The sequence below is a fragment of the Rhea pennata genome, chromosome 1 (assembly GCF_028389875.1).
Source record: "Rhea pennata isolate bPtePen1 chromosome 1, bPtePen1.pri, whole genome shotgun sequence".
Lineage (NCBI taxonomy): Eukaryota > Metazoa > Chordata > Aves > Rheiformes > Rheidae > Rhea > Rhea pennata.
This window is the reverse complement of record NC_084663.1, coordinates 32832432-32848897: the sequence shown is the minus strand read 5'-3', so window position 1 is coordinate 32848897 and position 16466 is coordinate 32832432. Positions and strand designations below refer to the sequence as shown.

The 16466-nt window shown below is 36.0% G+C and overlaps 1 protein-coding gene across 1 annotated transcript in view; it reads left to right on the top strand.

The window, feature by feature from the left end:
* The window catches only part of ADAMTS20 (ADAM metallopeptidase with thrombospondin type 1 motif 20), a 110716-nt gene that overhangs the window by 14177 nt on the left and 80073 nt on the right, over positions 1 to 16466 (top strand). Inside the window, exons 3-4 of the mRNA XM_062583717.1 lie at positions 1464 to 1626; positions 6930 to 7192. Of these exons, the coding sequence (XP_062439701.1) occupies positions 1464 to 1626; positions 6930 to 7192 (426 nt within the window). The remainder of the gene's footprint in view (positions 1 to 1463; positions 1627 to 6929; positions 7193 to 16466) is intronic.

Sequence of the window (16466 nt, the reverse complement as noted above, 5' to 3'; positions counted from 1 at the left end):
ACCTCAGTGGGTTTACAGTAACTGCAATTTCTGACAACATGTATCAGGCAAGATTATGGACAGTGTGACATGCATATGCCTGAAGCCTAACAAGCTTATAAACATAGAAAATTGACAACTGCTAGAAGGTTCCCAAATTTAAGAGGATATTATAATTTCTATATAATGTCCTCTATACCAGGGTAGTCTGCAGCAGATATCAAAAGACTACTGTTGGTTGCTAAAAAAGTATTCCTGCTTTAACCATATCTTTCTTTTCTACTCATTCTATACCCCTACTTTTCTAGGTTGATAGGAATACTTAATCTCTTAAAGCATATTATGTAGATTATCATTATTCTTTTACTGATAATGTGCCTCACCAATATGGCAGAACAGCTAATAGGATGCAAAGCACCTGCTCACTCTGAGTTCTTACTTGAGTGAAGTGAGGCACGTGCCAAAAAATTTGGAAAGCACTTCAGTAAATTCTTACCTGGTTTCTCCTCTTAGTAGTTGCACTAGCTTTAATATTGGTTTATAAAGCTATGTCCTCATTTGCTGCTGTCTGGTTTCTAAACAAGGTTTGTTCCCATCCTTCCCAGTGCTATTTATCTGGCTCTGTGCATTTTTTATCTGTTCGTCTTGTGCTGTTCATAATTTTATGAAATAAGATAGTTAAGCCATAGGAAACTGTGGCTGTGGTTAGAAGTGCAGAAAGAAGGAAGAGATTCCACATTAGATTTTCTTAATTGAATGGGTTACAGGGGAAAAAAGGAACTTAATTTTAGAAATTTTTCTTTGTATATGTATTTTGGTGAGTAATCAAGTTCCTTTGGTTCCCAGGATGTAGTTACCTGTGTGTCTGCTAGAGAGAAAAACAAAATCAAGGAAGAGAAAAACATATTTATTCAACTGTGAACTGGAACTAGTTTCAAAATCCTTTTGGAAAAGAAAAAAACCCATTAGGCTAACACAGTTACTCATACATGATAAAAGTGCAATTTTAGAAGAAAAAAAATTATAAATTATATGAAGGAAAAGGGAGAGGAGGAATGAACTCAATCTAGAATTTTGGCAACACTCAGACACTGAAGTTCTTGATACATTCCACTTGCCTCTTTGCATAGTTCCCAGCTGGTCCTGCTTAGTTATAGCTAGACTCTTCTTGCTTTTGTGATCTCTTTTGTTTCATTAACCTTGTATAGAGATTACATATGATGCATTATTAATTCGTATGGTAGACTTCTTAACGAGATATTCTGGTGGGGCAAGTCTCTCTGGAAGCAAACTTCTCTATTTCTCTTCCTGTCACCATCCAGCTTCCATCCCTCCTGCTTCCGCTGGGTTTTCTGTGTCTCAAGTGCAAGTTTATTTTCAGAAATTTTAAAATATTATCATAAATTGTTTATTAAATGCATGAAAATTATGTTTTATATCAGTATTTTCAGTAGACAATAAATCAGTTGCCTCTTTACTTTCAGATGGGCACCTTTAAGGCACATGATGGTGAATATTTTTTAGAACCTCTGATGAAAGCAGATGGAGATGAACATGAAGATGAACATAACAAACCACATCTTATATACAGGCATGAAGAATTTAAAAGAAAGTATCAGAAATCCCATAAACCTTGTGAAGTTTCAGGTATAGTCATCCTTTAAATTTCAATGTGACCTTTTCAAGTGTCAAAGTTCTGGTATTTTAACAAAATGCAAGATGCCATTTTCCTTGGTAACGTCAGTCTCCAGATCTTTCCACTAGAACCTATGCATTTGTTTTACTTAAGCTTGGTGACCTTTTCTTTTTCTATCAGTGATGAATTCAAATGAAGGACACAATGTTCTTGTAAAAATACATCCTGATGTTGCAAGAACTTGTGGGCTTATTTTCACACCTATCTTGTTCCATATAACATCTGAGGACCAGATACACAGGAGCTGCTGTGTATGTTTATGCTCACAAAATACAGTTAATTGATTGCAAGTCTAACAGATAATCCGATAGATCTCTCAGCCCTAATAATGGGAGTATCTAATACTACCTGCCAATGTAGATGTTTTTCATTATGCATGTTTTAATAATTTATACATATGGCATAGTAATAGTATGTAGTTTTATTTAAATTAAGAAAAAGAGAATTTAGGAGCATAGTACTAGGATATGTCACAGGTGAATGGTTACATTTTCATAGCTGGACACTATGTAAGTTAATCTATGCGAAATTACGTTAGAGTGAGCATGTGCAATGACTGTGAATATGAGAAGAAAACACCATTATTAATATCATGAAACAGAAAGCACTATGATTTAATAAATTTTTAGCTGGCAGAAAATTTTCAGTAGTTGTTTGCATGGTTACATATGCTTCTTCATAGTTGGAAAATAATATGATGTGGGAAGGACACCTGCAGCTATCATCAAAGTACAAAAACCAGACAAAAGAGTAGGATTAGAAAGGATTTATTTGAGATTGTAGGTGTCCATAAACTGTAGTTCCAAGCACTGAGATACCATCTGTTTTGAGATATAATGATGTAGAACCCTTTGAAGACTCTGCCTGAGCAATGCACTTCTTAACCTTTACTATTATACTCGTGCCATTTTAAAAGTGTTTTTCATTGTGTCTGAAACAGTTTTTTAAGCTCAGTGACATAATAAATGCCTTTGTTGTGCTTTTAATAGAAGCATGCAGGCTTCATTTATTGGGCTTCAAAGAAAATACAAATGGGTGGAGATTCACAACAGGAGAAAGCAGCCTATATTTGGTTCAGCCTGGCATTTTGAAACATCCCGTCTAATTAAAATTCTACACTTTTCATGAGATTGAAATCTGCATTTATGCATTTTAATTGTACTTGCATTTCAGAAATCTTTATGTGAGGTTGAGTGTATAACTGACTTATATGAAGAAAAGGAAGATAATAAAAAATGAGACCTTATTTCCTTGTCTTAAGGAATATTTGATCAGATATTTGAAAATACAAATCACAAAACAAACCCCAACAGTTTAGTTAGTGTTTTAATCTTGGACTATTCTTAGAGCACATTTTATACTCAGGAGTAATATGTTCAGAGTGCTGCTTATCCATAGATACTAAGGCCAGAAAGTGACTAAACAAGTATTTCTTGTTCTTTAGTTCTATGTTGGGTAGCTGATGCTATCTGTTCATTGATTGGCATTGGAATCGAGGAGTTATTACTTGGTTTGAAAATCAAGCAACAGGTTGATTTTTTATGATGAAGTAAAGATCTTTTTGTTCTGTTTTTTTTCTTATGCTGTGTATGAGAGAATACTATTAAGCAGCCTACTATGAGGAAAAGTCTCCAAGCATTAAGAATTTTATCTTCCTCATTTTCCATTCAGCTAGAAAAGACTGTGAACCAGGCATTACCGTCATTTCTTTGGGTGGAGTTGCAGAAATGCTCATAGAGAAAACTTTGGGGGGTTATGTTTCTGTCTTTCTAAATTAGAGATTCATGCTAGTCTTGCCTTACATTTGCTCTTCAAGGAAGAACAGCATGTATCTGGCAATATCCCCTTGTGATCACGAGACGTTTTCTTCAGTAAGTGAACTTTTACACAGGATATTGAGAGGATTTCTTTGTGAGAACAGGTTATTTCTAAGTTAAGCTGTGAATGCTTGAACAGGTTGTAATTTGTAACGATAATGACAATAGTGAGCCATCTCATCTAACTTTAAACATTGTATGTCTATGTTAGTCATCCTTAGCTAGCCCCTTTGTATATTCAGAGGAGAGAAAAGGTCACTTTTAGTTCTGATGATGCGTGTGACCTATTTTAAATGTGTTGTTTCTGGTGAGATGATTTGTATCCTAGAAATGCCTGTTTCTCTCTGCTGACTATATAGAAAGGCTGGATGATTAGATTATGAATATACAATATAGACATACATACCTAATATAGTCAAGTGAATTCCATTTTATGTGTTCAAAGAAAATTAATTTTGGATTATTCATTCAACTTTTCCTTATCCATTTTATTTTATCATCAATACCATTTTAAATTCTCTGTCCTACTTGTTCCTTGGTACAATGTTGAAATATAAAACTTTTAATCTTTTACAGTGAAATGTGCTGTATTCTATCTGTTCTTCTTTGAGAGTATTTCCCAATCTCTATATATGTTACTATATGTTTGCTTCAAAAACATTTAAAAGAATCACAGAAAACAGAAAGGAAATATTAGTTAAACTACTACTGCAAGTCAAGATCAACTCATCCTACCTCATTTTTAGTGTCTGTCGGTCAGATCTCTGTGGAGATTCCACAGTTCTCTAGGCAGTCTGTCCCAGTGTTTAACTGTTAGAGCAATAAGAAGGTTTTTCCTAATACCTGAGATAAATTTATTTTGCAACAATTTAAATTTATTGTTATTCTCCAAATATTTTGCAGATTAGATAAATTTACTTCTTTACTTGCTGCTATCTCTTACATATTTGAAAACAGTCTTCTACCAATCTACTCCTCTCTAGACTAAACATCCCTGGTTTCCTAAATCTATCTGTATGGATCATGTTTCCAGATTTCTTTACGAAGTTGTTCTCCTCTGAATTTTTTCCAATTCCTCTGCATTACAAAAAAAAAAAAAAAAAAAAAAAAAAAAAGGAAAAAAAAATCAGTTTCTCAAAACATAATCTTTTAGCAGAGGCATAACCTCTACTGAATAGAGTGGAATACTTCAGATGTATTTAGATAGTACATGAGTTTAATACATTTCAGTCTAAATTTCTCAGATATTTTTCAACTTTCTCAACTATTGTTGATCTGTAGGCAACTTGTGATTCACTATAATCCCTATATCCTTTGCTATAAAATTATTTAACTTGTTCCTTTCCATTCCACGCATCTCCAGTTATGATTCCTGCCCAGTTACAGAATTTTGCAATTGTTTTCCTTGAGTTGCAGCTTTTTTCTTTTTTCAGATCATTATCTTCTGTTTTTTCTGGATTACCCTGAATTCTGATGCTGTCCTCCAAGATGCCTAGTTCTCTTCCCAGTCTCTAATATTTGTACATACAGTATACAATCAATTTATTTTTTCAAATTGTGAATAAGATTTTTGAGTAATACTGGATTCACAACAGATAACTTCTGAAATTCCACTCAGTTCATCTTTTTAGTTTGAACTTGAACCATGATAATTACTTTTAAAATTTATTTCAAAGGTAATTTTTTCTCACTTTTATAGTAGTTGTTTTTAGACTAACATGATTACAAAAAATTAATTGGGAACTGTTAAAACCCTCACTCAAGTCAGCTACCATACATCTCTACTGCATTTCCTCTATCTGTAAATCCTGTTTGCTTGTTGTAGCAAGATTAGATTAGTTTGACATGATATGTTTTTGATAAGTAGGTTAGCTATTACTTGTTCCCTTGTTATCTTCTGGTGCTTATAAATAACATTAATTTGATTTGTTACTTAATGTCGAAGGGAACTTGGCTAATCTGTATGTTCGTGCCTTCTATAAAACTTCCATTTTAAATACAGGTACAGGTGCTATTTCCCATTTTTCTAGTACTCTGAAATCTCAAACACCTGTGAACTAGTAAAGATAATATGAATATGAGATTGCTTCAGCCAGTTCTCTTTAAGTGTTTCAGGCTCAGTCAGTCTGAAAACATTTAATGTATGTAGGGACTAACATGTTCCTTCCCTATGCTACTTCCCAAATTCTCACCTCTTTATTATTAGAGATAATAGTTTTTTGCAATTACCATATCTGTATTTTATGATTGACTTTCAGATTATTAGTCAGCAAAATTTAAGATGTTTGCTATTGTCTCTTGACTGTAGTGATCCTAGCTGTATTGTGTCCTAACTTCAAAGGACTGTTGTCCTATCAAAAGTAGCTTTAAGCCTTACAATAGAGGGTCTTTGAAATATGAAATATGTAGATTTAAATCCTCTCAAGTTGAGAATGGCACTGAATCTTGATCTCAGGATTCTTGAATTAGTGCTGTAACCACAAAGCTGTTAGAATAAAAAGACTGAAAACTATTCTCTTTGGTTAGTTTTTAAGAGGGAATCTAGGTTCCACAAAGATAATGGTGTTTGATTCTGAAAGGATTGAAGTTAGATGCTTAAGTTGTGAAGACTAGAGAGAATTCAGATATGCTTCTCAGTTAAGTATTTTCATGAGGGCTATTTCAAAGGTGGCTCCCTGATCAACTAATGGATTTTGTGTATCAGTAATCAGAGGTCCCTGACTGTGTAGAGAGTTTAAATCAGACTCTCTGAATAACTTTGCTGGATTACCTTAGGTTATATAATTAGGATGTATTACAGTACTTAGCTTGGAGATATCCAGGTAGGTTATATATTTCCTTCAGGACCTTATCCTATGTGATGAATATTAACAAAGCTTTCAAGGAAGCCCCAGGGGTTTTTTCCTTGCATAGCTGCTTATGTAAAAAAATTTTTGTTCATAAAAATATAAGGATATACAAATGAAAAAAATCAATAGTGATTTGAATTCAGAAATCAAGGCTAGTCTTTGTTATGGAATACTTGGCATTTTGTTGGTTTGGGTCAAATGTTCATGTGTAAACATTGCTGTTTTATTTAATTAACTTGTTTCCTTTGCTATACTGCTTAAGCTTGTCTATTTACTTTGTTCTAGCCTGTCTGTTTGGATTATACTGAATGCTGGAAACTGTACAGTACTGCTGTCTACTTTTAATCAATTTTTAACAATGATTCCATGTGTGAGAAAACTGTATAATAATATACAGGACATTGAATTTAACATTCCTATTACAACTATTTCTACGTAATATATTTTTTAAATTCTTGCATTGATTCCTTTGGAAATAGATCATAAGTATAATAACCTTCTTACTTTGTCTATTTTGTGCAGCTTTTTGACTATCTGTTTTTAAATTTAGAAAGTGCATTCTACAGTAAATCTTTTCATACCTTATAGAAAAAGAGTTGAAGAAAAGCACTTTACTACATCTGAACTTCAGCAGTTTAAATGAGGAGATAAATGTTTTACAGAAGTCCACTGCTTTAGACTATGCTTTTAAAAACTTATCTTTGGAGGATGGTAGCAATAATCCACATTCCCGGACAAAACGTTTTCTTTCCTACCCAAGATACGTAGAAGTGATGGTTACAGCTGATACAAAAATGGTTCATCATCATGGACAGAATTTACAGCACTATGTGTTAACACTGATGTCAATAGTAAGTAAACTTTAATTCATTCGTATTAGGAATGTCAGTTATTTCTTATATGATTTCAGAACTCTCCTATCACTGCACAAAAGCTGGTATCATAGAATTAGTTGGAATTTTCTTTGGTTAGTTTGTAAGAAAAATCATTCAATTTGAAGTGAGATTCAGCATATGTTAAATTTGTAGTAATTTGATACAGTGTTCTGATTTTTTCTACTGCTGATGTGAAACTATGAAAGTTCATGCCTGACTTAAAAATGTTGCTGTTGAAAGTTTTTTTTTTTTCAAAATTTTTTGGTTGCTTACAGTGCAAACTCAGTTTGGAATTCACTGAGAAACAATTAATCCCAAAGATGCTATTTTTATAAAGCTGCTTTTTAATACAGAGCTATACTCCAAATCAAAACGAAGAGGTCAAAACATTATTTTAAAATGGAAGCTGTTTTTTACAGTACTACAGTAAGACGAAATGGAACATTTATTTATTATATAAATTTCATGAGACACTGTTGTGATTGTAGTGAGTATAATTCCTGATTTATGTAATTGGACTTTTACTAGTTATATAGAATATCTATGCATTGTATAATTGTAGTTAAAGAGAGTCTATACGCACTGTTTCTAAGATCTAGCATTTAAAATTTACATGTTGAATGAAAGAACATCAGTTCTTTGCCAGAAAGATTATTATTTCATTCTTGCATGTATCTGTCTATGCTGAGTTTCTAGAGCTGGGACGTAGGTCCGTTACCGCTGGTCTTGAGGCAGTGGCATACATAAAAAAGTATGCCTTTAGTGTGAATTTAATACACTCAGTTAGAGTGTAGTGCTGCTAATGCCAAGGTCGTGGGTTCAGTCACCGTATGGGTTGTGCTGACGGTTGGACTAGATGATCTTCAGCGGTCCCTTCCAACCTTACCATTCTGTGATGTCTATGATGTTTCTGACAGCTCTTATTCAATATGACATCTGCTACTTCTGAAGGTAATCTTCAAATGAAATTTTGCTGAAACTTCATTGCTAGAAATATTTGGCTTTTATAAATGCAAAAGTTGTGGAAAATACAAACTATATATTCTCAGGTCCTAATTCTGAAAGACTGGCTTCATAGTCCAGTTAATTTTTTTCCCCATGGGAATGTATCCCAAAGACCAGCTTAGTGTCCTCTAGTCCTTAAACGATTTCAGCTATGACACAGCATAAGAATAATTTAGTTTGTAAGAAATGTCTGGAAGTCATGTGGCCCAGCCCCCTACCAATAACCATATTACTCTGTCAAAAAAAATCAAATATAGGCATAAAAAAGAGATCCCATTTTCAGTCTGTCCTTTTCTCTTTCCTACCCCATGATAGTTATGTTTCAGTAGTTAGTAATAAATGTGATAAATAGGAAAATAAATGACTACCATTCTTTGCTATGTGATCTATATTTGTCAGTATCCAGGTAGGTCTTTTCTTGACCCATAGCTTATTAATGTTTGAAGCAGAACCATTCTTAGTTATATTTTCATTTCCATAAAGAGAAGAAATGAAACTATTAAATTTTATCCTTTCTGCCATTATTTAGAAAGCTTTGATTGTAAAATTTAAGCAATACTTGGGTCTGGTCAAGCAACTTCTACTGGTACAGGAAATTGTCAGGTTGTTGACATTTTAAATGAAAGAAGCATTATATGATACTCTTACAATTATTCCTAAACTTGTAAGCATATTCCACTTTGGCTTGGATTTTAAAGAAACTTTAAAAGTTTATGCATATAAATCCCATTAAATTTGAATGAAACTTTGACACCTAACTCCCAGAAGATCCTTTGAAGTCCTGGCCCGTTTTTCTTTTCTTTTCTTTTTTTAACATCAGCAAATCTGCTTCTATAGGATACTGTTTTATGGATGGAAAGTAAGAACTGAAACATACTACTAATTTTGGGGGTGCTTTTAAGTGTTTTGTCATTTATCTAATTCAACCTGTAAAGGCTTAATTCTCAGCATGCAAGTAATCCTATTGAAAGGGAAATGGAATGCATTTTCTCATTTTTTATAAATTGCCTAATTCTTCGCAAGATCAATATTCATAGTAATACCTGTGTCTAGGAAATACTTATCTTGATTGAAATATTTATTTAAAAGCACAATGAATATCTTTGCCATAGAAATGCTTAGGACTTAAAAGATTTTTGAAATAAAATAAATTATGTAATTATTTAATATATGATAAATAAAATAAAAATAACAAACCTGAGGTTGCTAGCTCCTCATCTTCTTTTTCATTCCATCAGCAGAGCAGGTGGAAGTCATTGCCTTAATAGGTGTAGTTGCTGGAGGACTCTTATCTTAGACACATTACGGATTGTGACAGTTTAAAGTCCCTAACAATGAGGCTTGATCTTGGCTTAGAAACTAACTGCAAAAAAAAAAAAAACAAAAAAAAACAAAAAACAAAACAAAAAAAAAACAACAAACAAAAAAAACCACACAACAAAAAAACCAAAAAGCTTCTAATTTGTCTGGTAATTCTTTCCTTCCTTAAAAGACTGGAGGTTAGTTACTGTGGTAACACCAAAGGCTCTTCAGATTTGGTTTCTCAATATATTTTGTGGCACTGTCCTTGTTTTGGGTATTGGGGACCTGCTTACTGAATTTTTTAAGAAATTTGCTATTTATATAGTACTACTGGTATTAAATTTATTAGTGTATTCTAAGTCTATTCACAGCAAGGATTTAATCTAGCATTGCTGGGAAGAAAATTTGACATGTAACACCACCTATGGTATGACTGTCTCAGCCAGCTCAGTTCCTGAACTTGGCTGACTGCCTAGTCACATGAGTGCTGGAGCTGCAGCATGGGAGGGAGCCAGCTGTGCAGTCAAGGATAGGGCTGAGAAGGCATCAGTTTAGATCATTGAACTTGCAGTGGGACTGTGTCATCATAAAATGGCATTAAACAATGCTAAAATAATAATGTTATAAAATGATATTAAAAAGTGACATTTTAATTTTCATCAAGATAAGTTTCTAATGTGAGTTGCACATAAAAGGCTCTGACTCTCCATTGTTTTCTTCTTTTTGTAGTCTTTTGGATTCATGCAAATCAAGCTACCACTGAAGTAGCTTGAAATAGTTACTGTCATTTTAGTAACATTTTATGGCTACTGTAATTTACCAAGATGTAAAATGCAAGGCAGTGAGTAACAGGTCTGAGTGGCAAAAAATGCTTCATGTGGAGGAGTCTTGTTCATATTTCTTTTCTTTTTTTTTTTTTTTTTTTTTTTTTTGCCATTCTAAGAGCTAATTATCAGCACTGATCCTGAAACATATTATCTGTGGAGAGAATCCTGTACCAGTGTGCTGCCCCAGTGAAACCAGTTGGCCTGTCATTAAAAAATAGCTAAATGACTTTATTCTCATATATACTATGGCATGAATTTAAAGAATTTTTTTGTACTTCCTTTGTAGTTCATAATGTGCAAATGTAATGTTTCATTTCTGTGTAACACTCTGGAAAAATGGCTGGATGCATACTAGCATTTAGGAACATTTGATGTTATTGGTGCTGACATATAGTCATAATTTTAAAAATAGGCAGTAAATTCAAATGATTTTTCAGTTAATCATATTTCTTCTGTGTGAGAGGCCTGTGAAAAGAATTTTTAAATTCAGAATTTTTTGGAAGAGTGTATTGCTTATTTGCATCCTTATATCCAGCTACTTAAAGACTACTAATCGTGTATTTCACTCTTTCTATCCATTCTGAATGGTGCATTTCTACTAATGCTGTATTAATGTTCAATAGTTTCTATCTCACATTGGATGAAATCTACAGAGCTGGTATAAAGCCATTTTTCTTGCTTAAGCCCTATACTTTATCATTTTCCTTCTCTGTATATGTAAGCACCACAGGATAGATGATCTTGTACTCTTTAAGGCAAGATTAAATATTTCTTTGAAAATGGCTATTTGATTATACAATTAATATACAAAGTTGGAAACAGTTAATCTCAAAGTATCATTTATCTAATATTCTCTGAGCTATACTTGTTGCTTTTCTTGACATATGGATGTCTATATGTATTTTAAAAAAGCTTACTTTTTTATTGTGACTGTCCTTACAGATATTGCAGCCCTAGTGTGCCTGTGTATTGAATGTATTAATGCCCTATACCACACTACATCTTGAGTTCCACAATCTAATACAGAGATGGAAATTTTGCAGTAGGTAGGCAGGTATATATTTGCCCATCTTTACACTTCACTGTTGCTAGTGCTATTTACTACTATTGTTAGCTAGTTTTTTGTTAGAAACTTCGTGATTAGGCTAATACCTGTGACTTTCTCCATAGTAGTTCAGCATTCAAGGACTGCCCCTAAAGTGAGGTCTCCTTACTGTTTTAATGATTAGTAAGGATGTGGGATTAGCCAGTTGGGACTGACATGTAGGAAGTAGACATTTTGCCAAGCAACGCTCATATGTCTTTCTGAGTACCTTCTAATGGCTAGAGAAGCCTAACTATGGTTGTTCTTTGGGATTGGTCTTTTCATGAATTTTCTTTCAGATACTGAAAGGAAGGATAAAGCAAGATGCTTTGACATCAGAGCCGTACACACTGCCATTTGATGTGATCTGATACAGGCCTTGGCCTGTATTTTCATCAAGAGACTGATGATGGTAATAACTAAGTCACCATTCACCAAGTTATTGCAATGTCAAAGGGATATCTTCACAGCTGTCTCAGTCTCCAGGCTAGTGATAAGGCAGATCCCAGGCATTCCTGTGAAAGGGTGACTCAGTCTTTAAAAGGGGCATATTCTTTCTTTCTGTCTCCATCAAAACACAATAGGGAATCATCTGGAAACTGAATTTGGTTAACTCAGAGGATGGTAGATTGGAGAGAACTTTGATTACAGGAGATGACCTAAAGCTCACAGAAAAAATGATAACTCTACGGTGTGTATTAATGCAAGCTTGCATGACAGGTCTCTACTGGTACTAAGTTCTTCCGATGAAAAAGGCAGCTCTGTACAGTAAAGACCGAAGGATGGAACAGATAAAGAGTAACACCAGCAGAAATAAAAACACAGCTTTTTCTGATTCTCCCTCAGTAAATCAATAAATGTTACGACGACTTCTTTATCTCATAACTTCAGACAATTCTAGGGTCTTACAAAATATATGACAGAATCAGGATATGCCTGTGAAAGAGGTGAAGGAGAAATTTCCCAGATCCTGGATATTTCATATCCTTTCAGCACTACTGTGATAAATAAGAGATTGTTGGAGGTTGCAAAAGACATGTGAGCTAAGAAGTGATACCATGTTTCCTTCAAGGGATTTGAATGTTTTATTCCCCTGGTACCATGGTTGCACTTAGCAGATGAGGAAAAAAAAAAAAGAAGTCTTGTATTGCAATAGCTAGAGAAAAAGAGCTGAAGAAAATTCTGTTTGATCTATCACCTGCTTATCTTCCAGTCTCCAGATGTGTTTGGTTATTACCTCATTTCTTTTCTCAGTATGGCACTTTGTCACAATTCAGTCTCAGTTTGATGGCCAGTTACAGGAGCGACATCAAGAGAATCTAAATGTTGTTGTGCCTAAGTTGCTTCCTCCACCTGGCCACAGCTGTAGTAATGAGAAAACTTGACTTTAATAGAGTCATAGAATCATAGAATCAGTAAAGTTGGAAGGGACCTCTGGAGATCATCTAGTCCAACCTCCCTGCTCAGCAGGGTGACCTAGAGCATGGTAGACAGGGTTGCATCCAGGTGGGCCTTGAAGATCTCCAGAGAAGGAGACTCCACAACCTCTCTGGGCAACCTGGTCCAGTGCTCCGTCACTCTCACAGGGAAGAAATTCCCCCTCACGGTCAGGCGGAACTTCCTGTGCTTCAATTTCTGCCCATTGCCTCTTGTCCTGTCACATGGGACAACTGAAAAGAGTTTGTCCCCGTCCCCTTGACACCCTCCCTTCAGGTATTTATACACATTGATAAGATCCTCCCTCAGTCTGCTCTTCCCCAGGCTGAAGAGGCCCAGCTCTCACAGCCGTTCCTCATAGGGCAGATGCTCCAGCCCTCTGATCATCTTTGTAGCCCTACACTGGACTCTCCCCAGTAGCTCCATGTCTCTCTTGTAGTGAGGAGCCCAGAACTGGACACAGGACTCGAGATGAGGCCTCCCCAGGGCTGAGTAGAGGGGCAGGATCACCTCCCTCCATCTGCTGGCAAGAGTCTTCCTAATGCACCCCAAGATACCATTGGCTTTCTTGGCCACAAGCGCACATTGCTGGCTCATGGTCAACTTGTCATCCACCAGGACTCTCAGGACCTTCTCTGCAGAGCTGCTCTCCAGCAGGTCAGCCCCCAGCTTGTCCTGGTGCCTAGGGTTATTTCTCCCTAGGTGCAGGACCCTGCACTTGCCCTTGTTGAACCTCATGAGTTTCCTCTCCACCCAGCTCTCCAGCCTGTCCAGGTCTCTCTCAATGGCAGCACAGCCCTCAGGTGTGTCAGCCACTCCTCCCAGCTTGGTCAACATCATCCGCAGACTTGCTGAGAAGGCACTCTGTCCACTCATCCAGGTCATTGATGAATAAGTTGAACAGGATAGGACCCAGTACTGAGCCCTGGGGGATGCCACTAGCCACACGCCTCCAACTAGACTCCACGTCACTGAGGACAACCCTCTGAGCTCTGCTTTTCAGCCAGTTCTCAGTACACCTCACTGTCCACTCATCTAACCCACACTTCCTGAGCTTCTCTAGGAGGATGTTATGGGAGACAGTGTCAAAAGCCTTGCTGAAGTCAAGGTACACGACGTCCACTGCTCTCCCCTCATCTACCCAGCCAGTCATTCCATCACAGAAGGCTATCAGATTGGTTAAGCAGGATTTCCCCTTGGTGAATCCATGCTGACTACTCCTGATCACCTTCTTTTTCTCCATATGTCCGGAGATGATATCCAGAATGAGCTGTTCGATCACCTTTCCAGGGATGGAGGTGAGGCTGGCCTATAGTTGCCTGGGTCCTCCTTCTTGCCCTTTTTTGAAGACTGGGGTGACATTGGCTTTCTTTCAGTCCTCAGGCACCTCTCCAGTTCCCCATGACTTTTCAAAGATGATGGAGATCCTTGGGAATTTCATGGAAATCACACATGTGATCCTTACTGATCTAGCTTCATCTTTTTTTCCTTTTTTATGTTGCTGTGCAGACTGAACATATTCTGTGATGTGGATGCTGGTATCAACAATCTTAAAATTCCTTGAAAGTAATTTTCTTTTATCTTGTCTATCACCTACTACTTCTGTGAAGTCTGCATTTAGATCACTATAAAGCAAGTGGATCTGGAAATTGTAAAGAACTGGTGTATCTTGTCAAATTCCTTTCCCATTTTATCGTCCTTTTTCATGAATAAGTAATTTCTTGCAATTTACTGTTCAGATAAATGAGCATTGGAAGAGGTGTCCTTAGAATACAAAAGCAGAGAGCACTTATCCCATTACTTTTTTCACTAAAAATAAGAAAGAATGTGGTATTCCAGACCTTTGATACCTCATTGCATTAATCTGTCATTCAAGTCTCAGCTGATGATTTTAGCCTACACAGTTCCCTAGGTAAATCTTCAAGATTGCTTTGTGGTTTTCAATTACTCTGGATTTTTTCTTTATACATGGCACTCATCCAGCCTGTAGAAAATACCTTATATCACTGGTAGGAACTCTCATTACCAGTAGAGGGTTTTGCTCTTTGATCTTTACCATACCATAGCAGTGGTAGTAATAACTAAATATTTGGAGGTCATGACGTGCCTACAAGACACAGGATCCATACTTTGACTCAAACACAGGGTTAATGAGAGCAGTGTTAGCTTTTAAGTTTAGCAGGATCTTACCTGTCTCCGATATGAGAGAGAGTATGCTTCAGATCCTGTCAAGAACTACTGGCCTCAGGCATCTAAATGACGTGATTTCAGACTTCACCTGTGCTCCAGACAGAGATAGCCAGTAGATAACTCGGTGCATCTACTCAGCAGATGTTGCATGGATATGATGTTGAAGGTCTGTAGCAGATTTTCTCCTGTACATTCTGAAGAAGAGATGCTTTTCAGGTGTGCAATGAGGTATTCTCTCTCATATTTATTCAACCTGATGATCCATTTCTTCTGAGATATGAGCAACTTACTTCAGTCCCTCACACTCACACATCTGCTTTTGAAGAATTTACTCAAACATTTTAAGTGTGCATTGTGTCAAAAGGCAGGGAGGAGGCCACCTGACCAAGCTTTGTGTTTGTAGGTTTGTATCTTTTATATTTATAGATTTTTTTAATAGATAGCCTCAACTGACAGCACTCCGACAACAATAACAGATTTTTCAAGGACCTATTATTAGGAAATTAATTATTAGGAATGTTCGGGAAAGTCCATCAGCTAAAGCAATAATAATAAATGAAAACAAAAAATGCTAAGTTTAAATCCTAAGAAAGCTCCAGCGTGGACTTTGGTCACTCAGGGCCAGAACTCAGTCTTTCCCTCATATGCTATGATACTGGAGGCCTTTAAGAAACTGAGGGAAATTTCTACACTGAAGATTGTAATAATCCCAGTTTAGAAACTTGTGGTATTATTTTGTGCTACCTGAATTTAGTCAACCTCTCAAGAAGTCTTCAATCCCTTGGCCTGTTTTACCTGATACATACCGTTGTAGAACTGGACAGATCATGTATCTGTTCATTGACTGTGTCCAGTGTTACTATCTCGGATGAGCTAGCTGCATTCTATCTACCCGACAGCCAGTGAAATGCAGCTGTTCCTTGAATTTCAGAATATTCTGTTCCAAAACAAGAATTCTTAGCTAGACTGATTTACAAAGTTAATTGGAAGGTTTACTGTATTTCAATAGCAATGCTTGTTTCAGTAATATAGTCTAGGCACAAAACAGTATGGTTTGTTATCTGCTCTATAAAGATCTTTTTGTTAACATTATCTGCAAGTCATCTTCTTATATAAGTTTATGGCATAACATATTATCTGACTGCATTCTAAGTAGCTGTTACATCAGCTTGAGTGGTAGGAGAGTCAGTCCTCAGAATAAGCTTCTTCTTGCAGAGTGCATGGGATGCGTACACAGCAAGGCAGTGGTTTGACAAACAGTTTGAGCTTGCTCAAATGTAGGTTACCTCCGAGAGAAGTCTGTTCTTCAGCATCTTTCCCTTTGCCAGCACTTGTGCCTGAGTGGCTGCATCATGAGTGAGATCATGTTGATCAGCATCAATGTGATTTAAAAAAAAAAGCTTTT